The sequence below is a fragment of the Perca flavescens genome, chromosome 14 (genome assembly GCF_004354835.1).
Source record: "Perca flavescens isolate YP-PL-M2 chromosome 14, PFLA_1.0, whole genome shotgun sequence".
Lineage (NCBI taxonomy): Eukaryota > Metazoa > Chordata > Actinopteri > Perciformes > Percidae > Perca > Perca flavescens.
Genome location: NC_041344.1, coordinates 827,958 through 855,313, shown reverse-complemented (window position 1 = coordinate 855,313; position 27,356 = coordinate 827,958). Strand labels below are relative to the sequence as shown.

At 42.3% G+C, this 27,356-nt stretch overlaps 2 protein-coding genes across 5 annotated transcripts in view; both read left to right on the top strand.

Annotated features, from left to right (window-relative positions):
- The window catches only part of LOC114568719 (uncharacterized), a 32,740-nt gene extending 14,763 nt beyond the window's left edge, over positions 1-17,977 (top strand). The window contains exons 2-12 of one of the 2 annotated variants that reach the window (XM_028598370.1): positions 2,187-2,253; positions 5,257-5,612; positions 8,196-8,336; positions 11,838-12,003; positions 13,458-13,514; positions 13,595-13,737; positions 14,426-14,518; positions 16,572-16,620; positions 17,497-17,564; positions 17,660-17,703; positions 17,850-17,977. In XM_028598370.1, coding sequence (XP_028454171.1) covers positions 2,187-2,253; positions 5,257-5,612; positions 8,196-8,336; positions 11,838-12,003; positions 13,458-13,514; positions 13,595-13,737; positions 14,426-14,518; positions 16,572-16,620; positions 17,497-17,564; positions 17,660-17,703; positions 17,850-17,907 — 1,242 coding nt within the window. In that variant the 3' untranslated portion in view covers positions 17,908-17,977. Of the gene's footprint in view, positions 1-2,037; positions 2,254-5,256; positions 5,613-8,195; positions 8,337-11,837; positions 12,004-13,457; positions 13,515-13,594; positions 13,738-14,425; positions 14,519-16,571; positions 16,621-17,496; positions 17,565-17,659; positions 17,704-17,849 lie in introns of those variants that run through there. The other variant, XM_028598371.1, reaches the window with a different exon arrangement.
- On the top strand, positions 1,741-23,138 carry LOC114568721 (zinc finger protein 436-like). Of its 3 annotated transcripts, XM_028598373.1 has the most exons (4): positions 18,181-18,386; positions 18,919-19,044; positions 19,347-19,854; positions 21,838-23,138. In XM_028598373.1, the coding sequence occupies exons 3-4, from the start codon at positions 19,614-19,616 to the stop codon at positions 22,677-22,679; spliced, it is 1,083 nt and encodes a 360-aa protein (XP_028454174.1). In that variant the 5' UTR covers positions 18,181-18,386; positions 18,919-19,044; positions 19,347-19,613; the 3' UTR covers positions 22,680-23,138. The 3 variants fall into 3 exon arrangements, with proteins under 3 accessions (XP_028454176.1, XP_028454175.1, XP_028454174.1); XM_028598375.1 differs by lacking the exons at positions 18,181-18,386; positions 18,919-19,044 and adding an exon at positions 1,741-2,022 and having other exon boundaries at positions 19,624-19,854; XM_028598374.1 differs by lacking the exons at positions 18,181-18,386; positions 18,919-19,044 and adding an exon at positions 1,741-2,040 and having other exon boundaries at positions 19,642-19,854.
- Positions 23,139-27,356: the final 4,218 nt, after the last annotated feature.

Here is a 27,356-nt window from a genome sequence, read left to right as displayed (position 1 = left end):
AAATTAACTTCTTTTTTTTAAGTTTTTTTTTTTTTTTTTAGGACAGCTAGGTGAGAGAGAGAGGGGCAAGACGTGCAGTAAATCATCACAGGTCGGACTCAAACCATGGATCTCTGTGTCGAGGCACAAGCCTCTCGGTATATGTGCGCCTGCTCGACCCACTGATCCACCCTGGCCACTGAATTGTTTAAATATAACTGACTTTTGTTCTGCTGATGAAGAAGAAAACCGTAAATTCTACATGAACTTGATTAGATAAGAACATTCAAGAACTCAAAGATGTGCAATGTCACTAAAACGGACAAAGGCATTTTTTAATAAATCAAAGTCCTTAAAACAAAATGTCTTCACACATGATAAAAGTGATACTATTTGAATGGCCTACTACTAGGGCTGGGCGATATGGACCAAAAGTCATATCCCGATATATTTTGGCTGAATATCGATATACGATATATATCCCGATATTGTTTTCCGCAAAGTGAGAGCAAATGTTCAGTCAAAGCCAAAATCAAATATGACATTTCACAAGTAGTTTCATAGAAACAGTTGCAAAATCAAATAAATAATAAACCGGTTTCTTCACCTGGTTCATGATTAAATGCTCAGCTGTTCAAATAATAAAATGTAAACCTAAATACTGTATAAAAGGAGTACCTTTTTTGAAATCAAAGCTCCATATTTGTGATTCGTTCCAAAGGTCAATTAAGCTTTTGATATTAATATAATCTACTTTGTTCAAAATGTAATGCCTCATGCCTGTAAGCCTAGGTTTATAGTCCCATTCTTCCACTTGATACTGCTTCCACTTAAGTAAACTAAAAGATGAACTATCGACTACAAAACAAAGAAACTAATTAATGTGTTAATACAAAGAATATTTATTATGATCGGTTCACAGATCTGAGTCCAAACGGAAACTTCACCCTTCTGAACTAAGAGTTTCTGCTTCAAGGTGAAGTTTAAAACAGACTGAAATGTCCAGGCTCATTCCTCCACTATTTATTTCTGTATGTATTTATGCGTTACATGTAATTTTAACGGGCACTGAGCTCCAGATCCTGCAGCTGCAGACGGTCTCTGCTGCCCCGCTGTAGCTTCTCTCCGTCCGCCTGCCGCCGGCAAACTTAGTGGAACTTTCCGCCGATATCGACATACAGGTCGTCCTGGACTACGTGTAAGATCCTACCGATCACCACTCTGTCTTTGGCTGGTCCGATTTGGATCAGCGGGGACCGGGCGCAGCAGCGAGGCAAAGCTGTGTTTTTCCCGGGGGAAGAGACGCTGCGGCCGGCCACGGAGCTCTCCGCCTCCCGCTGCCGCCGGAGCTCAGGTTGCTGGTCGAAGGCGGCATACATAATCATAAAACACATTGTCACCTGTTAAATGTTATTCATTGCTGTTTGTTCTTTTCATTTCCTCTATCGAACATAATTAAGCAGTACAAAAGTCCGGCATCTTTAGCGTTGATCTGAATGCTTCGGACCCCTGTTCCAAGATGGCGGCGGTTTTGACGTATGTTTAGAACCTCAAGGCGACATCTGTGTATATATCTATGGGAGCAAGGATCACATTTGAACTATATTGATATATGCGATATGGATCTAATTCCATATCTCATTTAAAAATATATCGATATATTTTTTATATCGATATATCGCCCAGCCCTACCTACTACTATTAATGGAAAATATAGAAAGCTGAATTGGAATAATTAAATATCTTTATGGGCTTTTATTTTGAAGGTTATCCACCAAGTCGCAACAGAACCGGATGTTAGTATTTGAGCAATATGGCTCCTAACGTGAGTAGAAACAGCAGCGTGGCTTTGTCGTGTTGAATGTTTGTGAGCTCCAATAGCACTGCTGCTCCATCAGAGCCTCCATATGTCCGGATAATCCTGTCTGAACGGACTTTGTGCTGCTCATCTTTTTCCGAATCTCCCGGTAGCTGTTGACGTGATCTTAGCAAGCTAACAACACAGCGCTTTATGAAGGCGAGCAAACGGTGTTTTTTCACGGAGTTTTGTGTGTAGAAAGGGTTTCTGTGATAGTGTGAAAATGTCTAAAGTCCGGATGCTGAGAGCGATGGTGAAGCAGCAACTAACCGCGGCTGCTGAAGAGATATTTGGGCTGTTTGAAACAACGATAGCAGAGTACGAGGCGGAACTCTGTCGTTCAAGAGAGGAGAACGAGAGACAACGGGAGCGAATGGACGCCGTTTTCAACCCTCAGCTTCGGTTACACAGAGCAGGTTTGTTACCTTTTTACTCCTTCCTCTCTCACGGTTCACTCTCTGTTTATACCGACATCAGACCCGCCGCCAGGACAACAGGAGAGCGGCTGTATTCTGATCTTTACGGTAACTGAACGGCGCTGAATCGGTTTAATGTTTCTGTTTGGCCAAACGAGTCCTGTTTGACTACAGCCCTGCTAGAGACTCGCGACTCCTAAGTTAATTTAAAGAGTCGGTTGAAAGATCTGAGTGAGTCACGACTCACAAGTTTACTTTCAACAGCATTGCAAACAGTGTCTGGCTTTGAAAACCCCTGGTGTAGGTTGACACTGGAATCAGTCGCTCCCATCCCAAGCACACAAAATACTCCTGTCATATCCCGATCACGTGAAAAAATCCTGTCCTGCAAAATCCCCGAGAGAGACTCCCGAATCCCATCCCGCTCCGTTACGTTCCCTATGTTGTCTAAAGTTATCAGACTCTGTTATAGGGATAGGCGATACCACACTTTTAGGATTCGATACCAATACTTTTTCTTGCATTTTCATCGATACCAATACCATTAATTTCTTATTGGCAATTTGTAGAAGTAAATATGTAACACTTCACTGAAACAAAAACGAGAGGTCATAAAGATCATAATAAACTAGGATTTCCTTATCCTATAAACCTGCATAAGAAAGAGTTTTCCTCCGGCTACCGCATTCGTGCTGGGCTGGTGTCAGTACCCGATCCGTTCCAACTGCACAATCCGTTCTGCGCATGCGCAATGGTACGATGATTTACGACACTACCCGATCTGTTCCACACTAGCCTCCACCGGGAAGCTAACGTTAGTTTAGCCAATAGCTAATTCACGTTAGTTTAGCTAATAGCTAATTCGGGCGGACCGCTAGGTGATTATAGCGGTCTGCCGTTAGCCTCCCCTGGGAAGCTAACGTTACTTTAGCTAACAGTTAATTTTGCTAACATCTAGCTGATTGTAGCAGTCTGCCGTCCGTCAGCCTCCACAGTTAAGCTAACGTTAGTTTAGCTAACAGCTAATTCGGCTAACCACTAGCTGAGACAGCATGTAAACTTTTAAAAGACCCTCAAAATAAAACTTCAAAACAAACGTTAACATATATAACAGCTGTTACATCAGTTCTACTTTACTTGTGCTCATTTAAAATACAATCACTCAATACTTGTCTTTATTGTTACTGTAAAGTCTTAATTTTGCTGTAGCTGCTTTTCCCGTTATGTTTGACTTAACGTTATTTTAGACTGAATCTAGCTGTCCGTTCTACCTGCACGATCCGTTCTGCGCATGCGTTATTTGTCGGCTAGCGGTTAGCCGAATTAGCTGTTAGCTAAACTAACGTTAGCTTGGGTGGAGGCTAGCGTGGAACAGATCGGGCAGCGATATTACGAATCCCACTATGGCCACGCCAAGACCCGCCCTTCAATAGCTATTGGCCAGTAGGGCTGCCCCCTCTTAGTCGATTAGTCGACTAATCGGTCGTTTTGGGATTAATTGTGGAGAAACTCAGTTTTACAGATGGTTAATTAACTACATTTATATTGTGCTTTTTTAGTCTTAACCACATCTCAAAGCGCACAGCTCTGTCGATTAAATCAACTAATCGATTAGTCGGCAAAATCCTATAAGTGTTAGTCGACTAAGAATGTCTTTAGTCGAGGACAGCCCTATTGGCAAGGCGTCCATGCTTACATGTACAGGTCCTATCCCCTGACCAATCCCCTAACCCTAACCTTAACCACTCAAGGTGAAATGCCTAACCCCAACCAATCAAGCTGCTTCGTAGGGCGGGTCTTGGCGTGGCCATAGTGGGATTCGTAATTTTGCGATCGGGCAGGTCGTAAAACAGTATTATCGTCTGCGCATGCGTGAACATCTTGCGCATGCGCAGAACGGATTGTGTAGGTGGAACGGATCGGGTACTGACAGCTGGCCTTGGCTGTGTCGCTGTCGGCTGTGTCGCACGATGACGCTCATTGGCTCGTCTATGCATAACTTTCAGCTGTTTTAGATTACTTACTTAAATTACTATGTGCCGGGACGCCCCTGTACCTGGCGGCGTATTGAGCTGGCCCATGTCACGTGACAGGAGACGAGCCAATGAGCGTCATCGTGCGACACAGCCAAGGCCAGCTGTCAGTACCCGATCCGTTCCACCTGCACAATCCGTTCTGCGCATGCGCAAGATGTTCACGCATGCGCAGACGATAATACTGTTTTACGACCTGCCCGATCGCAAAATTACGAATCCCACTATGGCCTCGCCAAGACCCGCCCTACGAAGCAGCTCGATTGGTTGGGGTTAGGCATTTCACCTCGTAATGTAAGTACAATGGTTTTCCTCTCAGCAGAGTGATGTCATATTTGATTCTGTGATTAGGTGGCTGAGTGAGATCAATGATTTTATGAGTAGTGTTGGAGGGCTCCCCCCGCCCCCCCCGGAGACTCCGACCTTTACTTGCCAACTCACAAACTGTTTACTCTATCTAACATGTTACCTAAACGTACCCCTTATAAACCATGTTCTTGCTGTGTGCATATTGGCTTTGTACTCTCCGTGTTCTGCAGGACTCGTCATTGATGCTTGAAACTTGATGTAATAAAACCTTTATGATCAAGTACAGTGTTGAGCGGATTTCCTCTCTACGCAGCATAACAGCTTTCGCTACACAAAACACAACACTAGCTCCACCTCTTTCTTTTGTCTAACGTTAGCACCTCTCTCTCTCTCTCTCTCTCTCTCTCTGTGTTCTTTCTCTAGCTCCCTCCACGCTGTGTTTTATCTAACGTTAGCACCGCTCCAAATAGCGCTCTCGGAACCTGTAACGTTACCTTTTGTCATAGCAACAAAGGCTGCTTTTTGGATGAAAAACTCTGCCGGCCTTTTTTTACCACAAAAGCACCCCGGTCAACTTTTTCCTGTCAAAACACTGTGAACATAGCCCAAGTTAGCAGGAAGTCACCGTTTTCCTCAATGTGTGTTTCTGTGCTTCCTGCAGACCTCCAGCAGGTGTCGGTGGTTAAAGACTCCGTTCCCCCTGAGCAGCAGGAGAGGAGCTCCAGTCTGGACCAGGAGGAGCCAGAGCCCCCCCCACACATTAAAGAGGATCAGGAGCAACTGTGCAGCAGTCAGGAGGGAGAGCAGCTTCATGGGCTGGAGGAGGCTGATATCAAGTTCCTGATCACTCCTGTCCCCGTGAAGAGTGAAGAAGATGATGGAGAGGAAGCTCAGTCCTCACAGCTTCATCAAAGACAAAGTGAACACATGGAAACAGAAGCTGGTGGAGAGGACTGTGGAGGAGCAGAACCAGACAGGAACTCCCATCCACATCCACATCCAGAACCAGATACTGAGGTAGAGCAACGTGACATCATGACTTTGCGTAAACATAAACGCCACTTTGTAAAGCCAATTGGCGTTTTATCTGTACGCATTTTGCGCCATCCCCGTGTATGTCTACTAGGGCTGTCCCAAACGATTATTTTCGTTATATTATTTGATTATTTTTGCAATTAGTCGACTACAATTAACAACAACAATTAATTAATTTTTCGATTAATCTAACGATTAATTTTTCAATTAGTGATTATTTTCCCATTGCTCCATTATTAACAATTTACACAAAACAAATTTTCAATAAGGTTCAAATAGATTTATTAAAATTTTTTAACACCGCACTGTTCAAGTAAAATGAATTTGTAGTGCAACCTGAAGCCAGATGTAGGCGATCAATCCAACCACAAAATAAAGTCCCTTTCAGGGGGAATACAGAAATAAAAACTAAGTAAACAGAGCAAGTGTAAAAAGAGTAGCCTGTATTTGTTTTTTTAACAGTAGGTAAAATAATGAATAAGCTCTTGTTTAACATCCAAGCTCTTTTCCCTTTTTATTTACCTTAAATTATTTGTATCTAAAGGCTGGTTAAGCACTGTAGGGAGGAGAAGTTGGACAGTTTTTTTTTTTTGTGCCGTTCCAGTGATTAGCACATCTGGGTGATGTTGGCGGATATGCGTTAGCGTGTTAGATGTATTTCCACTCGCATACCCGACAACTGCTGAACAACGCCGACACACAGTCCTGGTCTTATCCACCACTCTCCCGCCTGTAGCCTACTACTGTAAATGACCACAAGACCATACTCGTCCTTTCATGTAGAGATGGTCCGATACCATTTTTTGCTTCCCGATACCGATTCCGTTACCTGAACTTGCGTATCGGCCGATACCGAGTACCGATCCGATACCAGTGGGTCATATATTTTATTATGTTTTAACAACTGTATACTACTATCTCTGTATGGATGTGATATGATGTATAACAGCTGTATACTACTATCTCTGTATGGATGTGATATGATGTATAACAGCTGTATACTACTATCTCTGTATGGATGTGATATGATGTATAACAGCTGTATACTACTATCGCTGTATGTATGTGATATGATGTATAACAGCTGTATACTACTATCGCTGTATGTATGTGATATGATGTATAACAGCTGTATACTACTATCTCTGTATGTATGTGATATGATGTATAACAGCTGTATACTACTATCGCTGTATGTATGTGATATGATGTATAACAGCTGTATACTACTATCGCTGTATGGATGTGATATGATGTATAACAGCTGTATACTACTATCTCTGTATGTATGTGATATGATGTATAACAGCTGTATACTACTATCGCTGTATGGATGTGATATGATGTATAACAGCTGTATACTACTATCTCTGTATAGATGTGATGTGATTTCTATCTTTGTTGTCTGTCTGGCTCAGGTTAAACTCTTTGTGAAACATGAACAAACACAAACAATGAATGTCGTACAACTTTCTTTTATTCTCCAGTTTGACAGTCAGTTATAACGGAAAAAGAACATAAATAAACTACTTTAACGTAGATTTTCTTTAGGGCTTTATTACGTGGTATCGTATCGGTGCATAAACTCCAGTACTTCCCGATACCGATACCAGCGTTTTAGGCGGTATCGGAGCCGATACCGATACTGGTATCTACTTTCATGCTGCTATCACTGACTCACTCAAAAAACTGCATGTAGCCAGAGGTCGACTAGCTTCAGAGCTAAGTCGGGGCTACAGATTAGGTGTCCCTAGAACACGCATATCTAAACGTAGTGCCGCATTACATTAGTTCCGCATTACATTAAATTAATTTGCACGCAAGTTTTATTTATTTTATTTAGTGACGCGTCGATGCAAATTATTTGTGCCGACGCATTTATGTAATCGATGACGTCGACGAATCGTCCCAGCCCTAATGTCTACGCCGTTGAATGTTCGAGCGAAACGGCCCATCACATCCACGTGTATGCCAACGCTACCTAGACCCCTCTTTCAGGTGTCGGGAATGAACGAAGCAAAATGAAATCTAACGAAAGGAAGAAATCCGCGGATGTGATTCCTTCCTCAAATCCGCTCGCTGCCAACTCGAAGCTAGAACTAAGCAGTTGTGGTGAGGTGAGGTACGGGATTTCAGTGTTTCCCACACATCAACACAACACACTATCAACACACTGGCCGCCGCACATTGCGTTTCGTTATTAAATTATAATTAACTATTTAAAATGCGTTCTTCTGCATTTTCTTTCCCATGCTCTCATCCGTCTCTGTCACTTGTGTCTCGCTCACATACACACACACACACACACACACACACACAGCTCCTCCCACTGTGCGGTGTACCTGAACAACCTGGCAACTCAAGTGCTGCTACTTGTGTTTGAGAGACCATAGTTAATGTTGAACTATCATAAAATCAAATGCATTTTATATGACCCGGCCCTAGTAGAGACCTATAAAGGCACTCAAAGAGATGTTCAATATGTCTATGATGTCCGCATACTCAATATCTGCAGAAAAAATTAAAAATAAATTTAATCAGTTTTATTAATCTGTTATTTTTCAGAAAATGGCAAAGAGAAACACGCCGGCCAAAAGAAGGGCACAGAAGCGCCTCAACTCCTTTAAGCAGAGGAGTGCCGAGTGGGCCAAGGGGATGAGGCGCAACAGGAATGTAAGCCATTTTTTAGACGACATTGAGGTCACAGTAAGTAACCGTTTTTCTTGAGGATACATGCATGACACATATCCCTTAGTGTTGACGAACTGACCGACGAGCCGGTTAATTAACCCGACTCGTGTCACTGAACCGGGAGAATCGAGTGCCATACGTCAAAGAACCGACTCGCTCCTGTTCTCTTAATACATCCATGCATTCGTGTCGTTGTGTGTAGCTGGTATTCTTCTGCTACTGTGTGGGTGTGTGGTAATCTAGCTCATTAGCGCCTCCACTGGAGTGGTGGTGGTAGAATCAATCAGGAAATGAGCTAGACCCATAGACTGTATGCATAGACCGCGCAACCGGGCACTCCGCTCGAGGTCTGATGTAATCAAGCGGTGTCTTGGTTCTCGGCAAGTCTGAGTTCTTAACCAAGCCTTGTTTCTGGTGCATCTTAGATGATTGTGTTCATGGCAATTCACACATTTTTGATGGGGAAGTACATCACATACAAATACACGTCATGTTATCTTGGTAGTTATGTGAAGTTAAATGTTAGAAGTGAATGTTGCTACGTGGTAGTTAGGCTGTCACGAGGAGACATGTAACCGTGGCCAGTGTGCGAGTCTAGTGTCGGTCAGTATCAGTGCATAAATAGTATGTTGAGAGGGGAAGTAAACGCGGCAGTATATAAAACTTGAAAACTTTAAATCAATATGAAAGATCTGCTTGCGATGAGTAAATAGAACCGTACACTCCCTGGCTAAACATTTAGAACAAGTTGGGACCCCTGTTGCCTCACAAACCACCTTAATTCTTTGTGACGTGGATTCCACAAGATGTCGGAAACATTTCTTAGCAATTTTGGTCCAAATTGATGACCGCATCGCACAGTTCCTGCACATTTGCCAGTTGCATATCCAGGGTGTGCATTTCCCATTCTACCACATGTCAACGTTGATCTATGACACGGCGTGTTTTCTGATGGGATGTAGCCATGAGCATATGGGTAAACGGTACAAATGTACCAAGAAAATAACCATTACGCCACTGAGTAGCCTGAATCATTCATTTTAGACATGATTGATCCACACTTTTATGGCTTTTACACAAAACTCTGACTCTAAAATCAGAATGTCACTAGAGAAATCGAGAGTCAACAGACAAGACATTTGGCCAATCTTTTAATGACCAATTTTGCTGAGCGTATGCAAATTTTAACCTCCGTGTCCTTTTTTATAAGCTTGCAGGAGTGACGTCTAGTACGACCTTCTGTTGTAGTGGCCCATCTGCTTCAATGTTAGATGTGTTGTACATTCAGAGGTGCTTTTTAACGAAAATAGACTATAACAAGTGGTTATTTGAGTTACTCTTGGCTTGCTGTCAGCTCAACCTAGACTGGCCATTCACCCGTGACCCGCAGCATCAGCAGGCTATTATTTTTCCCTGAGAACTGTTCCTCGCAGGATATTGTTATGGTTTCAAACCATTCTCTGTAAGCCCAAGAGATGGTCGTGAATGAAAATCCCAATAGATCAGGGAATTTAAGAAATACTTGGACCAGCATGTATGGCACCATGATATATTCAACATCACTTAAACCAACTTTGTTCCCCATTCTGATAAGCAGGTTTTTGTAGCCATGTTTAATTGCCAAAATACATTGAATCATTTTTGTCTTTTTTTATTAAGTGCAAAAGTCTAACGTCAATTTCAACACACAGCATCTTCCTCTTTGTCCAAGGTTAATGCCAAAGGTGTATATAGATAATAGAAAGACATATCCCCCCCTCCCTCTCCCACTTTGGAAACCTCCTTTGCACGGAATAAACAAGACAAAAGTCAGGATCTCTGATCTTTCCTGGCTTTGGTCCGTCCCAGACCAAGTGTCCCAGTGCCTGTTGCTGATTCTGTGGTCCTGTTCCATGACCAACAATAGGCTTGAGTGCCAGTGACATCCAGTGTGCTATATTGCTTGTTAACAGTTTGGTATATTAGTAAGTACTGTGTGATTGGACTACAGGCATACCCTCATGATTTACAAGTAGGGTTGTTGGTCTATTCCAAGGTCTAGTTCTAATTTATTTACGTATTCTAATTGTCTAACTTTTTCTGTCAAACTGTAAAACCAATATGCCATGATTGAGGTTGGTAAACGGTATTTTTATGGCTTTGACCCAGGTATATCCCTTACCCACCCCAGTGTCACTTATGCCATATTTCTTAAAGTGCCCAAATTATGAAAAAAAAAAATCACTTTTTCTGGTGTTTGGGGTGTTATTTTGTGTCTCGGGTGCTTTCACACGCATACAAAGTTGGGGGAAAAAAATCCATCCATGCTGTTTTGAGTGAGTTCTGAATGTGTCCTGCCTTCAGTCTCCGGGTGAGCTGGTCAAAATCTGCACGGCCATCTACGTCATCGGCACTACTCATCGGCCGAAACATTTCAATATTCCCACCCACCACCCCAACCTATCAGAGCATACGTACAGTGTCTGTCTCCACCCACCAGGTACAAGCACCGATTTAGAAGACACCATGTCGAACCACCACGGAAAGTGTTCTGTTGTTGGTTGTAAAGACGAGCACAAAATACTCCATCGTGTCACAGCCGCAGACGACAGAAGTGCCGGAGTTGAATGCATGGGTTGAATTGATTTTTGATGGCAATGTCCCTGCTACAGTTGGCAGATGCTCGCTAATGTTAATGCTCGCCTAGATGCTAGCGTTGCATGCCCTAATACTCTGCTTCTGACTGGCTAGTAGTCCTTACCTAGGTACTGTCAGGGCACGCCCTCATCCTCTGCTTCTGACTGGCTAGTAGTCCTTACCTAGGTACTGTCAGGGCACGCCCTCATCCTCTGCTTCTGACTGGCTAGTAGTCCTTACCTAGGTACTGTCAGGGCACGCCCTCATACTCTGCTTCTGACTGGCTAGTAGTCCTTACCTAGGTACTGTCAGGGCACGCCCTCATCCTCTGCTTCTGACTGGCTAGTAGTCCTTACCTAGGTACTGTCAGGGCACGCCCTCATCCTCTGCTTCTGACTGGCTAGTAGTCCTTACCTAGGTACTCTCAGGGCACGCCCTCATCCTCTGCTTCTGACTGGCTAGTAGTCCTTACCTAGGTACTGTCAGGGCACGCCCTCATCCTCTGCTTCTGACTGGCTAGTAGTCCTTACCTAGGTACTCTCAGGGCACGCCCTCATCCTCTGCTTCTGACTGGCTAGTAGTCCTTACCTAGCTACTGTGCATGTGTGACACCCAACAAAGATGGAACAGAAGTGCGATGCCTCACTCTGTAGCTAAAACAGAGAGCTCAACACAAAGGGTGAAAAGAGGAGCTGCAGCAATGTGCAGTACAACAAAAATATGGTGTTTTTTGAAAATCAAACCATGTAAACCTATTCTGATACAACCTCTTAATACAATTATGAACCTGAAACCTGAAAATGATCATAATATGGGCACTTTAATGATAAGTATTTTCCGACTACTCGCATAGATATTTCATCAATGACATGACAATGAATGGTTCTTCACCTCTTTCAGATGGAGAAAATGAAGGCCCTTGGGCTCAGACCCCTTCTATTTTATGGGGTGTACGATGAAAAAAGGTCAAGATACGACACGAAGGTCATCTGCCCTTATAGCATGTCAAATGAGACAGAAGTGATGCTGAAAAAAATGAATATGCTGTACAGTGTTCTTTTACAAGGTATGGTTTGCTTGCCAACATTTATTTGACTTCACACTATGTCTGACTGAATTACCACATACTACATGGACACTGAGGTCAAATAAGTAGTTTTCTAGCACTTGATCTTTGGTGCTGCTATAATGCAAGCTCATTTTGATCAAAGCATGGATATTCAATTCAGTTTTAATTATAGTATCATATCATAACAAGAGTCATCTCAAGACACTTTACAGATAGAGTAGGTCTAGATCACGCTCTATAATTTCTAACAATTCTAGTAATTCCCCCAAGAGCAAGAGCAAAAAACTCGAAACGAAACCTCGGCCAGACCCAGGCTCTTGGTTGGCGGTGTCTGATGGTGCCAGTTGGGGATGTTTATTCTTAAATGTGGTGACCGTGTCTGCCCCCCTAACCCAGACTGCGAGCTGGTTCCACAGGAGAGGAGCCTGGTAGCTGAAGGCTCTGGCTCCCATCCTACTTTTAGAGACTCTAGGAACCACAAGTAGCTCTGAATTCTGGGAGCGTAGTGCTCTAGTGGGACAATAAGGTACTAAGAGCTGTTCTAGATAGGATGGTGCTTGACCATTTAGAGCTTTGTAGGCCAGGAGAAGGATTTTAAATTCAATCCTGGATTTTACAGGAAGCCAATGCAGAGAAGCTAATAGAGGAGAAATATGATCACTTTTCTTAGTTCTTGTCAGAACACTTGCTGCAGCATTCTGGATCAGCTGGAGAGTCTTAAAGGAGAATTCCGGCCAATTTTTACGTTGATCTTGATCGCTATAGCTACACGAGTACTTCCGACAGAAAACCCCCCGACCCAAATCAGTGCAGGCAACACGGAGTAGCTGCGGCTACGTGTACAAGCGTCCCCTGAGCTAAAACGGCAGTTGTCGGGGCAAGTTTTAGAGTGCCTTTGTGCCTCTTAACAGACACAAAATGCAATTAATATGTCTGTGCCACATGTACAGGGCCCTTACGTGTCAACAAGATGCATTTTCAACTCAGACATTGTTTAAATTTACCTACCCTGTTTTGATCCTGCCGGTGGGTAGCTTGGCCTGTTAGGGGCTAGCTGTTAGCTGCTATCTGCCGTCCGTGATAAATGTGTTCAGCCAGGCTTTTTTTTTAAAAGTGAAAAATAATATTGCCCTAGAGGAAGCATATATAAGGAGAATAGAATTGGTCCGAGCACTGAGCTTTGTGGAACGCCATGGCTAACTTTAGCGTACCTGGTACTTGTAAATTGAGATCGATCAGAGGATATACATACATAAACAAATATAACGTCATGCAGAATTGCTTACATTTGAGTCTTACTACCCATGCCAAATTCATAATTACAATGAATTTGTTCTCAGACTAATGGGTTTCTTCTTTTGTGGAGATTGATACATTGGCATGGATACATTATTGTTGAGATACAAATGTTTTTGCATGGTTAAGATTTACTTTATGCGTCCCTATGATAGCATGGACTCCAGAGGATGAGGGCAGGAGGCGGAAAGAGAAGAGGAAGGGGAAGAAAGGTAACATGCACTTTTTAAACATGCTTTTTGTAAAAGGTATTGCTTGGAAATGGTGAACTTCTAATATGTATATAACACAGGAAACCGGAGGCCTGTGTCAGGAGTGGAGGGGGCTGCAGCAGCAGCACCTCTGAGTGGAGAGGAGGGGGCTGTAGCTCCTGACAGTGGCGCCGAGGAGGCTGTAGCGCCTGGGGGAGGAGACCGTGAGCCTCCGGTTTCAGTGGTAGGAATCACTGATTATGAGCGGGGGTTTCCCTGTTCATTTTATCTATGTTTTTGATTGATGCAGTTAATGTCATTAGACACGCACCTGTTGCCATTTTCTGGTGCGTTTTTCAATTTCCGATTTTTCATAGAGTTTGACCTGCCTATACCAAATTTGGCCGATTTATCATTGTTTTGAACTACTTTACAGCGCACACAAAGATTCAGTTTTTGTTTTTTCTTTAATAAAACAATTTACAATTATATTATTTCACACTGTGTATCACACTGTATACAAACCACATTTATCTTTCTATTTTTATATATGTATATAGCGTCTCAGAACTGTGCACCTTAGGCCCCCCATTTTCTTGTTGACATTGGAAAAGGATTTGCGTCAGTCTTGTGTGTAGGTGTATAATGACAATTAAAGGCATTCTATTCTACAATAGCAATGGAACCAGCTTTACAATATCCAATTTGGGTAGCATTGGGGAATATGTTCATGCTTATATAACATGCTTGTTACTGTTTTTATCTTATCATGTTTTTCTTTTTAATGTATCTGCCTAGGGACAATAGATGGAAATTAGTTACGGTGCTAACTCTAGCATATTTACATTGTGTACTTGTACTGATGTCCATTAATATGCACTGTCCCTATCTAAATAAACAATTAAATGTCATATTGTCATGCTTACTCATAGATCCAGCAATTTAAAAAACTGTTCAAAGCCAAAAAAACAGCGGGTGGAGAGGCTGCTGTGGTTGACAGAGGAGAGGAGTCTTCATGTCCAGTGGTAGGAATTGTCTATTATTATTATTATTATTATTAGTGACTGTTTTGTTTATTTGTTTTGTCTGTCACATTTATTCAAATTGAGCAGACATCAATTGCTGTGCCTTTTCCTGGAGCAAATGGGACTCAAATGCAGGGTTGGGTATCGTTTGGGTTTTTTCCGATACCGGTGCTAAAACAATACTTTTGAAGCGTTGCCGGTGCCTGAACCGAAATATATATTATATATTTATAATTTATATAATATAACATATTAAAAAAAGGAGCACAAAACAGTTGTTTATTGCCTAAGGCCATATGGTCAAAATTAAATGATTGATTAATAATGTAATAACTATAACTTAGAACCATAACTTATTTCACCAATAAATTGCTGGTAGACGAGAAAAACAAGCACCAGATGGGAAAAGGGTATTTTACAATAACTTTGTAAAATAGTTACAAAAAAGTTATATAAAGTTAGCTACAACTAGGCTGGCAAGTTTCAAGTGAACTCACCGTCTGTGTTGTGAAATGAGGCACCAAAATGTTTGTTCTTATTCAGTCTCGTTACTACCATTTACGTCGGAACCGGTGCCCTATTGGCACCCCGTTTCGGTACCCAACCCTACTCAAATGTGCCATACTCAAAGCCATCCAACAATACTGGATGTTGGTCCAGTTCTTCAGCGACAACATTTTTGAAGTACTAACAAAAAAGTGAACACTAGGTAGAAGATTGTGTTCATTGACTTTAGCAGCGCTTTTAATACAATCCAACCCCACCTGCTGGTGGAAAAATTGGTGCATTTGGGAGTAAATCCCCAATTGATTATTTGGATCTATAACTTCTTGACGGATCGCAGTCAGCAAGTCAGATTTAATTCACGCATATCATCTTTAAAAACTATAAACACAGGGGCACCACAAGGGTGCGTTCTGTCGCCTATTTTATATACATTGTACACTAATAATTGTCAGGCCTCCTCTTCAGCTTACACTTATTTTAAATATGCTGACGATACAGCATTGGTTGGTTTTTTAAAATCTGACATTTCTTCTGTGAATGAATTCCAGAGGGAACTACAGGGTTTCACTCAGTGGTGCTCTGACAATTTTCTTGAAATAAATGTGAAGAAAAAAAAAAGAGATGGTCATAGATTTTAGCAAAAACAGAATTATAGTCCCCCCTTCTAAGATCAATGGTGAACTTGTAGAGAGAGTCTCAACCTACAAATATTTGGGAGTTGAAATTGACTCTAAATTAATTTTTAATGACTGTGCATTGAATAAAACTAAGAAAATGCACCAGCGGATGTTTTTCCTTAGGAAACTAAACACTTTTAGACTAGACAGACACATCCTTGTAATGTTTTATAAAAGTATTCTCCAGAGTGTTCTGTCTTTTGGCCTTATCTGCGTGTTTGGTAACATGCATGTTAAGGACCAAAAGAGACTGCAGCGTATGATCAAGATGGCCGGTGGGGTCATAGGACTTGATCAGGTGTCAGCAACTCAGCTGTACAATGAACTTATCCTAAAAAAGACCGACCAAGTCCTTAATGACCCCACTCACCCTCTTCATCATAAATTCGTGAGAAGCAATAGGTCAACTGGTAGAATTTTACAACAGAGAATTAAAACGGAAAGGTACAATAAATCATTTGTGCCTACAGCGATCAGACTGTATAATGACCATGCACATCGCAAGTACTTTGATCCTGCACTGGCACTTTAACTGGATGGTAGACCCAATTTTCCTTTTTTGACAACCACTCCTAGTTATTTTTGTATATTTTTAGTAGTATATTATAGTATTGTTTATTCTTTGTACTGTGATTGTTGACTTCTGTTTTTGTCATTCCCATTGTACTGTTACTTTTTTGTTGTATACATGTTTATTGGTCTGTCTGTGGTGTCTATATGTTTAGAGAATATGTCGTGACAAGAGTGCAAAATGAATGACCACATGAATTTCCCCTTGTGGGATAATAAAGTTTACCTTGACCTTGACCTTGGAATAGTGCATCCTGCCCTATTATCTCTCATGCAATCCCACTGTCATTTTCTTGCAGGTCCAGCAGCTTAAAATCCAGGTGAAGAAGAAGAGACAAACCTCCAGAGGTGGGTTTATTTTTCCTACATAATACTACAGGCATAATTACTAGGTGACTTGAACCATAGGTACTATTGTTATTACTGTGTTATGGTGTCTTTATATGGGTGTCTTTTGGTTTCTAAACCATCTCTCGTTGGTGCCCAGTCTTTGTATCTTGAATACCGGTAGTCTGTCAGAAACCACATTAGAATACAATGTGTTTGTAAATGTGGTTAAAGATGGATAGATCCCAGTAGGGAAATTAAAGTCAGGTGTGTCTGTGGTTGTTTCCGGCACTGGCAACTTCAGCCAGCTGGAATTTCAGCTTTTTAGTGATAACAACTGAGTTCTGCAACCCAAAGGAAATGGCTTTATAGAAATGTGAAGCTGGAGAGACTAGCCAGTCCATCCAGGATTTTGCGATTGTTGGGGCCAAAAATGCCTGATTTCGCGGGAGCTTTTGTAAAAAATTTCGATAAAAGTTGCGATGTCTTTGTATGTTTGTTGCATTGAAGTCAGGGGAAACTCCATTTATTGGTCAAATTTGCAGAAAAGTTGCAAGTCACACCAAATTCACAGTGATTGGTTGAATTTGCGTGAATTGGCGACATCGTGAAATCCTGGAGGGACTGTCTATCCCAAGCCTTGTGAATGCAAACCGGACAGAAGTGGTTGTTGGAACACCAGACGGCCAGATTGTCCAACCCCTTCCTGTACGCTTACTTCAATGGTTGTGGTGGTAATCAAGCCCATGTAGTTGAATGTCATCGTCAAACTTGATTTTTGAACGAAAGGGTAGTCACCACCAACGTAAAGGGAGTGCTTGAGAAGGCAATGGAAAAAAAAACCATTGGGATACCATTTTTGATGATGACATAAGGGTCCTTTTGTTGTTTCTCCAGAGTGCGGCCTACATCCCTATGCCGATGCTTTCGAGGCATGGAAATTGGGACAAACAAAACAAAAACAGGTGCGTATGAAAGAGACGTTGGCAGACTTCCTTGCCTTGCCTCACACTAATGTAACGGCATTGAACTTACCCCTGAAATTTAAATGTTATTATAGGGAGTGGATTATGTCTACGTTTTTTGGAAGTCCTGTGAGGGATGGTGAGTCTATTTATTCCGGTGTTGATTACAGTGTAGTTTTGAGCCCAGTTCAATATCCTGTTTTAGTAAAACTATTGAAGTGTAATTGCTTATTTGTGTCAGATGTATAGGATTAATTGATGTAATTGTGTTTCTTCTTCTTCCAGTGGAGAGACCTGGAGGCCCTCCTGGGAGCCTGCTATGAACATAGAATTTGGCACTTAGTTCAACACACACATACACATACACACACACACACACGCATGCACACACAGTTAAAAGTTTTTTAATAAAAGTTCTGTTAAAGATTTTGTAAACAAGTGCATTTTTTGAGAAAGACCTGAAGATATGAATCTCGTTTCTGGGTTAGCACTCTACCAATCAGATGGGTCATTTGAGTCAGACTGCCGGCAGTGCCCGCCCCGCCGATTATACATTTCAAATCTGCCAAAATGAAGGCTGATGGCCCCTCGGATGGACGACGGCACGGAACACACCGAACAGACTCGAGTCACCGACCTCCCTGGACTGTGCGACAGCCGATTATCGGATTGATGTGTCTCGGTCTTTACATGACCGTCATTTCAGTTGCCCCGCAAAGGGAAGCAAAACAAGACACAATAGAAAACCAGACTACCAAAATAAAACAGGAAACGGAAACATACACAACCATAACAGCTACATCGTCTTGTCATCAGTCCTTGGTAAATGCATCCTGCGCTCTATCTGCATCAAGAAACATGCACATAGTTAAACAATCCGAAAATTGAGTTATAATGTACCCTCGTAATGTTTCTTTTTTTTTTCTGTGTTTTTGCAACCTTTCTCTGATTTGGTTTCCTGCTGCTTTGACTGGACAATTAGCTTGGCATTGGAAGCTTTACAGTGAAGCGAAGGTTCTTTGGATCTCACATACGTGTGTGTGTGTGTGTGTGTGTGTGTGTGTGTGTGTGTGTGTGTGTGTGTTAAAGGACAATTATGTTTTCATGCTAATCGAATGCATCCTTTAAGCTGTAATACACGTTGTTAATTTGTTGATAGTACTTAATAGAACAGTACATAGGCAGGCTAAATCTTACATCATTGATGTATTCTCCCCCTGCCCCCACCACACACATAAAATTACTTAAAGTCTAAAAAGCCAACTGGACTGGTTGTAGTAATATTTTGTATTATTTTATGCTGTACTGTATTTCCAGTCCCATATTACATCTGTACCCTTCTTATGTTTTACAGGTCCCGTAAGAGAATACTGACTAAAGGCCGACATTGTTTTGATTTTTTTAGGCAGTGTGTTGCTTTGGAAAACGCACCCGTTTTTTGTATAAAGATGTTATTTTAATGACTTTGATAAGTAAGCAAGTAAGTAAAGTTTATTTGTATAGCACCTTTCACAGATAAAAATCACAATCATAGTGCTTCACAATAAAATATAATAAAATACAAGAAAATGTAAATACAAATAGAAACTGACTGACTTTTTTTCTGCTGATGAAGAAAACCGTAAAATCTACATGAACTGGATTAAATAAGAACATTCAAAACAAAACGTTTTCACAAATGATACAAGTGAAATTATTTGAATAGCCTACTACTTGCTTTATGAAAATTATAGAAAGCTGAATTGGAATAATTAAATATGTTTATTGGCTTTTATTTTGAAGGTTACCCACCAAGTTGCAGCGGAATCGGATGTTATATTTGAGCAATATGGCGCCTAACGTGAGTAGAAACAGTAGGGTCGCTTTGGTGTGTTTGTGAGCGCCATCAGAGCTTCTATATGTCCGGATAATCCTGTCTGAATGGACTTTGTGCTGCTCATCTTTTTCTGAATGTTTACCTCTCACTCATCTCCCGGGAGCTACGGAGCTGTTGAAGTGACGCTAGTAGCTTAGCAACGCAGCGTGGCAACGGTGTAAACAAAGCGCTAGATGCAAAGAGTTTTTGTGTGTAGAAAAGGTTTCTGTGATAGTGTGAAAATGTCTAAAGTCCGGATGCTGAGAGCGATGGTGAAGCAGCGACTAACCGCGGCTGCTGAAGAGATATTTGGGCTGTTTGAAACAACGATAGCAGAGTACGAGGAGGAACTCTGTCGTTCAAGAGAGGAGAACGAGAGACAACGGGAGCGAATGGACGCCGTTTTCAACCCTCAGCTTCGGTTACACAGAGCAGGTTTGTTACCTTTTTACTCCTTCCTCTCTCACGGTTCACTCTCTGTTTATACCGACATCAGACCCGCCGCCAGGACAACAGGAGAGCGGCTGTCTGTATTCTGATGTTTACGGTAACTGAACGGCGCTGAATCGGTTGAATAGACCTTTCTCACGGCAGACATGTTGACATGTCATAGTAGGAAAAGCACAGGTGTATTCAAAACCATTACTGATTGCTGCATTCCACTTAGGCGAGGCCCTGGTGTTGTGCGTGCTGACTCACTGATGTAGCTTACGGGGACACTTGATGGAATTGAACCATCGTTGAGGTTATGAATTTAAGCTGTGCTTTTCCTACTATGACAAGTCAAAATGTCTGCTGTGAAAAAGGTCTATACAAGGGGATAAGCTGTGCTTCAGAACGAACCTCCTATGGCGCCATTTTGATGCTACAACAAGATCACCCTCCTGTTAGCATTCCATTGACTGCCATTCATTTTGACGTCACTTTGACAGCGAATAACTTTACATCTGAAGCGTTTAAAGACTCCATTTGTCTGTTGTTTATTTCTAAAGAAACACAACCATGTATAAAAGGCTCCGTTACCTTGTACCTCACATTATGGCTCCGTAGCAGAAGTTTTTGTAAAAATAGGCTAACGATTGGGTCATAACCACGAGACTTACTGGCGCATAGTAGAGGAGTTACCGTATAGTACAGGAGAAGCTCGCAGGCAGTTTGGACTTCCATTATCTGTTTAGGTTTAATTACTAATGTTGACTAGCATGTTAGTTAGCAATAATTAGCCTGTGCCCATGTTATCTCCTTCCATATACCTACGTTAACCGTATCTGTAAGATTGGGAATGATTGAGATTTCTCTCGGCACAGCTACCAGAAGACTTCACACTTTCAGACAGGTTGCTCACGTCACAGTTACTTTGTTTGTCTCAGTTGGAGGCTGCTCAGTAACTCTCAGCGCTCACCGGAAGAGTGCTTCTAATATCCTTCACTGGTCTCAGTGCAGAGCGAATAGGCTAACGTCGCGAGTGTGTGTTAACGTTAGCCTATTTATGTCAAGGGAAACTCAAAATTTCAGAGCACCCTCACTGAAACGTCCAGCAACCCCAATGCACCAGCAAAAGAACATCTCTGGTGCCGCCACTGGAGCCATTGTCAAAGTATCGTCAATTTGAGTCCACTGAAAGTTCTGTTTTTGCAGCTGACAGGCTTAGATTTCTCCCTCTCTCTGTTCTTTATCTAGCTCTCTCCACCACTTTGTTTTATATAACGTTAGCATCTCTCTTTCTCTCTCTCTCTCTCCCTCTCTCTGTTCTTTATCTAGCTCGCTCTACCACTTTGTTTTATCTAACGTCAGCACCTCTCTTTCCCTCTCTCTGTATTTTATCTAGCTCTCTCCACCACTTTGTTTTATCTAACGTTAGCGACTCTCTCTCTCTCTCTCTGTTCTTTCTCTAGCTTGCTCCACCGCTTTGTTTTAAAAATCCGATATTCCGATATATATCGGCTGATATATATAAAAAATGATAAAAAAACATAAATGCCTAACAAAACATAAAAAAATAAACTTGTGTCAGAACAGAACCATCAAAATATATTAAAGCTCTGATAAATAAAATGCATAAAAATACAAACTTAAGATATGAAACTTTAGTCATTTGAACAAAAACACAATAACAAAAAAAAAAAAAATCAGTGTTGCCAACAGGAACTTTGTAGAGTGCCCTCTGGTGGACAAACTCTGCAACGCCAACACTCACAACATGGTTGAAGGGTGTTTCGTCCGTTTTTATTTTATTTTTTAACTATTCAGAATCATTTATTTGTCAATATAAATGATTCTGATGAATGAATATTAAAAAAAACTATGTTACCGGTAGTTTGGAAAATGCCTAGTATAGGCCGATAATATCAGCCTGCCGATATATCGGTCGGGCTCGAGCATGCAGTCACAGTTTTCCTCAATGTGTGTTTCCTGCAGACCTCCAGCAGGTGTCGGTGGTTAAAGACTCAGTTCCCCCTGAGCAGCAGGAGAGGAGCTCCAGTCTGGACCAGGAGGACCTAGAGCCCCCCCCACACATTAAAGAGGAACAGGAGCAGCAGCAGGAGGGAGAGCAGCTTCAAGGGCTGGAGGAGGCTGATAACAAGTTCCTGATCACTCCTGTCCCCGTGAAGAGTGAAGAAGATGATGGAGAGGAAGCTCAGTCCTCACAGCTTCATCAAAGACAAAGTGAACACATGGAAACAGAAGCTGGTGGAGAGGACTGTGGAGGAGCAGAACCAGACAGGAACTCCCATCCACATCCACATCCAGAACCAGATACTGAGGTAGAGACTGGAGACTCTTCTGAGACTGAGACTGATGACAGTGCTGATTGGAAGGAGACCAGAGAACCTCAGTCAAGTCTAAACTCTCCAAAAAATGATGATGTTCCTGTCAGGGATTCCAGATGTAGTGCTTGTGAGAAAACATTTAGCTGCTCTGAGTGTGGGAAAAGATTCGGCCTACAGACAAATCTAAAATGTCACATGAGAATCCACACAGGAGAAAAACCTTTCAGCTGTTCAGTCTGTCAGAAGTCCTTTTCACAGAGTGGAGATTTAAATAGACACAAGAGAATCCACACAGGAGAGAAACCTTACAGCTGCTCAGTTTGTGCTTTAAGATTTCTCAACAAGTCACATCTGAAGGATCACGCGAAAACTCATACAGGAGAAAAACCCTTTAGTTGCTCACTTTGTAAGAAATCCTTTGCACGGAGCGGAACTTTACACCGACACATTAGAACCCACACGAATAACAAACCTTTCGGCTGCAGCTGAAGGAGAGGACTGGGGAGGAGCCAGGCCCAGGTCCAGGGTTTCCACACACAGACGATTCCAGGATTTCTTTTTAACCCTTGTGTTTCCCTCAGGTCAAATATATGTCAGAAATATGGGTTTCTTTCAACCAAATTGTCCAAAATAACATGGATGCATGCATGTATGTTGTATGGAATCTAGACACAACATTGTTTGCCCATAAAAAATGTGTATCGCCTTTGGATATAGTTATGTTAAATTAATGAATTTTAAGTGTTTTATTTAGCTAAGATTGCATTGTGTTGTTCTATCCTATCCGATATTTCCGAGCAGATTTTCTAGCTGTATTCTGATAAAATCTCCTGTTTGATAAAATTAAGTATTTCAGCAATCTTCTGTGGACTAATTTTAACGTAAGGCAAAAATGAACGCAAATGAATTTTCTGTAGTTAAAGGTGCTCTAAGCCAGTGTTTCTCAAATGGGGGTACGTGTACCCCAAGGGGTACTTTGGAGTACTGCAAGGGGTACGTGAATTTTTTTTAATTTATAATTTAAAAATACGTCATGCATAATTCTTAAAATAATAATACTACAATAATGAATAAAGTGATGGATTCTTAACATTTGAAATGTAGCATTAAAATCTTTTTTGTTTAAAAAAGGCTGTTGTTTAGTGAATCTATTACTGCTGGCGCTGTATTGTACCTCTTTATAGAGATTTTTTTTTTATTTTATTTTTTTCTACCAAAAATGTTTTGCACTGGTCAGGGTGTACTTGGCTTAAGAAAGCAATTCAAAAGGGGGTACAATATTGAAAAAAGTTTGAGAAAGGCTACAACATTTTTTGTCACATACAGCAAACGTCTCCTCGCTATCCGCGAGCTGCCTGTCCCCTGAACACACTGTAAAAAAAAAAAAACGCGGTCAAAAACAAACCGTGCCAACCTGCACCACCAAACCTAACAAACAGTGTTCCAGCCAATAACCGACAAGAAGGATTTGGGTTGGGGGAGGGGGAGGGGCGGGCTAGCCTCGTTTTGTTTTAAAATACTTCTAACGTCAACAAGAAGTGACGTCACCCAACGTCGCTTAGAGCACCGTAACATCGCTCTAATAGCGCGTTCAGACTGATCTCACGAAGTGGCGTATGTTTGACACGCCAATTCGTATGCCATTTTGGCGTGTTATCAAGACGCATAATCGCTTTTTAGCGTGTTTATCTACGCAATTCGCCCTCCATTGATCTACATTACGAATTTTCGCCGTAGCGACTAGCATAAAGGGATGTTAGTGCGCGTAGGGAGGTTGGTCGAGGTGGCTGATGGGTAAAACACAGGACTCTCACCGAGGAACGCCAGGATCGCGTCCCGTTATTTTTTTTTTTAAGCCTTCCCCAATGTTTCTTTCCTAAACCCAACTGTTTATTGATTTCCTAAGCGTGTTTTTGTCGGGGTTTTGTGTTACTAAAGCCTTTCCCAGTGTTCTTTTCCTAAACCCAACCTTTTTTTTTATTTCTTTTTTTATTTTTTTTATTACACGCATGTGACGTTCTCCCGATAGTACGTCACGTTCTCGCGATAACGCGCAACGTTGAGTGACGCCACATCGGCGTGCATGTTTACGTCCGCTGTATACAGCGTAGACATACACGTGGATAGCTCAAAATGCGTACAGATAACACGCCGCTTGGCTTTTGGAAAGTTGCGTGTATGTTTACGCAAAGTCAGGATGCCACGTTGGTGCGTTAAAATTACCTCGGAAAGCCGAAAGCTGGGAATGACGTCACACAGAGGGGCTTATAACAGTTTGTTACCATAGCTTTCACAACTGTTGCTGCACGGGGCAGCCGTGTTTCCTTATTAAGTGTGAGCCCCCCCTGACCTAGAACAAACTGTTTTCACATGACCTCTTGTTGTCGCCACGTGTCCTCGTATCTCTCTGCCGTTATCTTCCGTTTAAGGAACTGAACAGCGATTGATTGATCGCCGATTGGCTTTGATCTAAAGCGTCAGGAATTTTCCTCCTGCAGACAGAAGGGAATGTGGCTTTATCAGAAGCGTGTTTACTCTGTCTGCAGCATGTTGTTGTTGTTGTTGTTTGTTTGTTGTCAACGGCGACGGCAGCTGCATATTTCTTTTTTTTGTGTCACTGTCCGCCACGTCTTCCAAAATGACTCAGCAGACTGGTCCGGACACGTGGAGTTAGAGAGCAAGAGTAAAAGCCATTTATAAATATAGACATTATGGACATTCTACCACAAAGGTAAACAAAATGTAATTTTTTTAATTCTCAACATTAAGCCATATGAAGGACATGTTAAACTATGAGAAACACATATCGTGCCATCTCAGCATGATTTTATGCCTGAATAAAAGACATTTTTACCAACATTTCACCCCCTAAAGTTTCTCTTTTTTTAAATAACAAGAATATAATAATAACAGATGATGTGGTCCTGATGGCCTCATCGGCCTGCGACCTTCAGCACTCACTGGATCGGTTCGCAACCGAGTGTGAAGCGGTTGGGATGAGGATCAGCACCTCTAAATCTGAGGCCATGGTTCTCAGCAGGAAACCGATGGAATGCCTTCTCCAGGTAGGGAATGAGTCCTTACCCCAAGTGAAGGAGTTCAAGTACCTTGGGGTTTTGTTCGCGAGTGAGGGGACAATGGAGCGGGAGATTGGTCCGAGAATCGGCGCAGCGGGTGCGGTATTGCATTCAATCTATCGCACCGTTGTGACGAAAAGAGAGCTGAGCCAGAAGGCAAAGCTCTCGATCTACCGGTCAGTTTTCGTTCCTACCCTCACCTATGGTCATGAAGGCTGGGTCATGACCGAAAGAACGAGATCCAGGGTACAAGCGGCTGAAATGGGTTTCCTCAGGAGGGTGGCTGGCGTCTCCCTTAGAGATAGGGTGAGAAGCTCAGTCATCCGTGAGGAGCTCGGAGTAGAGCCGCTGCTCCTTCGCGTCGAAAGGAGCCAGTTGAGGTGGTTCGGGCCATCTGGTAAGGATGCCCCTGGGCGCCTCCCTAGGGAGGTGTTCCAGACACGTCCAGCTGGGAGGAGGCCTCGGGGAAGACCCAGGACTAGGTGGAGGGAGGTCCAGCTGGGAGGAGGCCTCGGGGAAGACCCTGGACTAGGTGGAGGGATTATATCTCCAACCTGGCCTGGGAACGCCTCGGGATCCCCCAGTCGGAGCTGGTTAATGTTGCTCGGGAAAGGGAAGTTTGGGGTCCCCTGCTGGAGCTGCTCCCCCCGCGACCCGACACCGGATAAGCGGATGAAGATGGATGGATGGATGGAAGAATAACAAAATTACGGACGAGGTAGTTAAAATCTGGCTGAGGACGGACCATTTTTCAGGATTTGTAATTTTCAAAAGTGCTTTTAATTAAGAATAAAACATCCAAGGACCTAATAAATTACATATTCCTTTAAAGCGCAACTCACAGAAACCATTTTTTGTCTATTTTGGATTATACTAGTTTTATTCACCATTTATTCACCAGGACAGATAATGTCCGTTTCTGATAGAATCTCCCATGTTTGTTTTTCTACAAATAAACACTGGATATCTGTTTAACCTTTGTGCAGCATTAACTTGTCCTACTGGGTCAAAAGTTGAAAGTTTGAAAATTAACCTTTCTTGGCTTTTTTTTTTGTCACTTTTTTCAAAGCTTTTTTTTAAATTTAGGTCAATGAAGCTAATTTATATGACATTATACCTAATTTTGGAGTTACAAAAATCTGAAATTGTGAATTATTTTGACTAATAGTTAAGATCAGAGGATCAAAGACAAAGGTTAGTCAGGATGCGGTGTTAAAAACTTTTTGAGGGTGCCTGGGTAGCTCACCTGGTGGAGCAGGTTTACTCCTTGACGCAACTCCGCCCTGCGGCCCTTTGCTGCATGTCATTCCCCCCTCTCTCTCTCTCTCCTTTCATGTCTTCAGCTGTCCTATATGGATAAAGACCTAAAATGCCCCCCAAAAATAATCTTAAAACCATTTTGATTTCTTTTTTTCAAATGCTACAAAATTGAATAAAACTTCAATAAAATAGAAAAATAAAAGTTATCATTAATTCGTTTGGCGTTGTTAGCCTTTATTGACAGGGCAGATGAAGACATGAAAGGGGAGAGAGAGGGGGGAATGTCATGCAGCAAAGGGCTGCAGGTCGGAGTCGAACCTGCGGCCGCTGCGTCGAGGAGAAAACCTCTATATATGAGAGGGCACGCCCTCATACTCTGCTTCTGACTGGCTAGTAGTCCTTACCTAGGTACTGTCAGGGCACGCCCTCATACTCTGCTTCTGACTGGCTAGTAGTCCTTACCTAGTTACTGTCAGGGCACGCCCTCATACTCTGCTTCTGACTGGCTAGTAGTCCTTACCTAGGTACTGTCAGGGCCCTCATACTCTGCTTCTGACTGGCTAGTAGTCCTTACCTAGGTACTGTCAGGGCACGCCCTCATACTCTGCTTCTGACTGGCTAGTAGTCCTTACCTAGCTACTGTCAGGGCTCGCCCTCATACTCTGCTTCTGACTGGCTAGTAGTCCTTACCTAGGTACTGTCAGGGCACGCCCTCATACTCTGCTTCTGACTGGCTAGTAGTCCTTACCTAGGTACTGTCAGGGCACGCTCTCATACTCTGCTTCTGACTGGCTAGTAGTCCTTACCTACCTACTCAGCATGTGCAACT

Excerpts from the sequence above, each read along its gene's own strand:
- LOC114568721 (XM_028598373.1), top strand. The coding sequence starts at position 19,614 with ATGCAAAGAGTTTTTGTGTGTAGAAAAGGTTTCTGTGATAGTGTGAAA. Across the intron at positions 19,855-21,837 it reads GCTTCGGTTACACAGAGCAG|ACCTCCAGCAGGTGTCGGTG; the intron begins GTTTGTTACCTT and ends TGTTTCCTGCAG.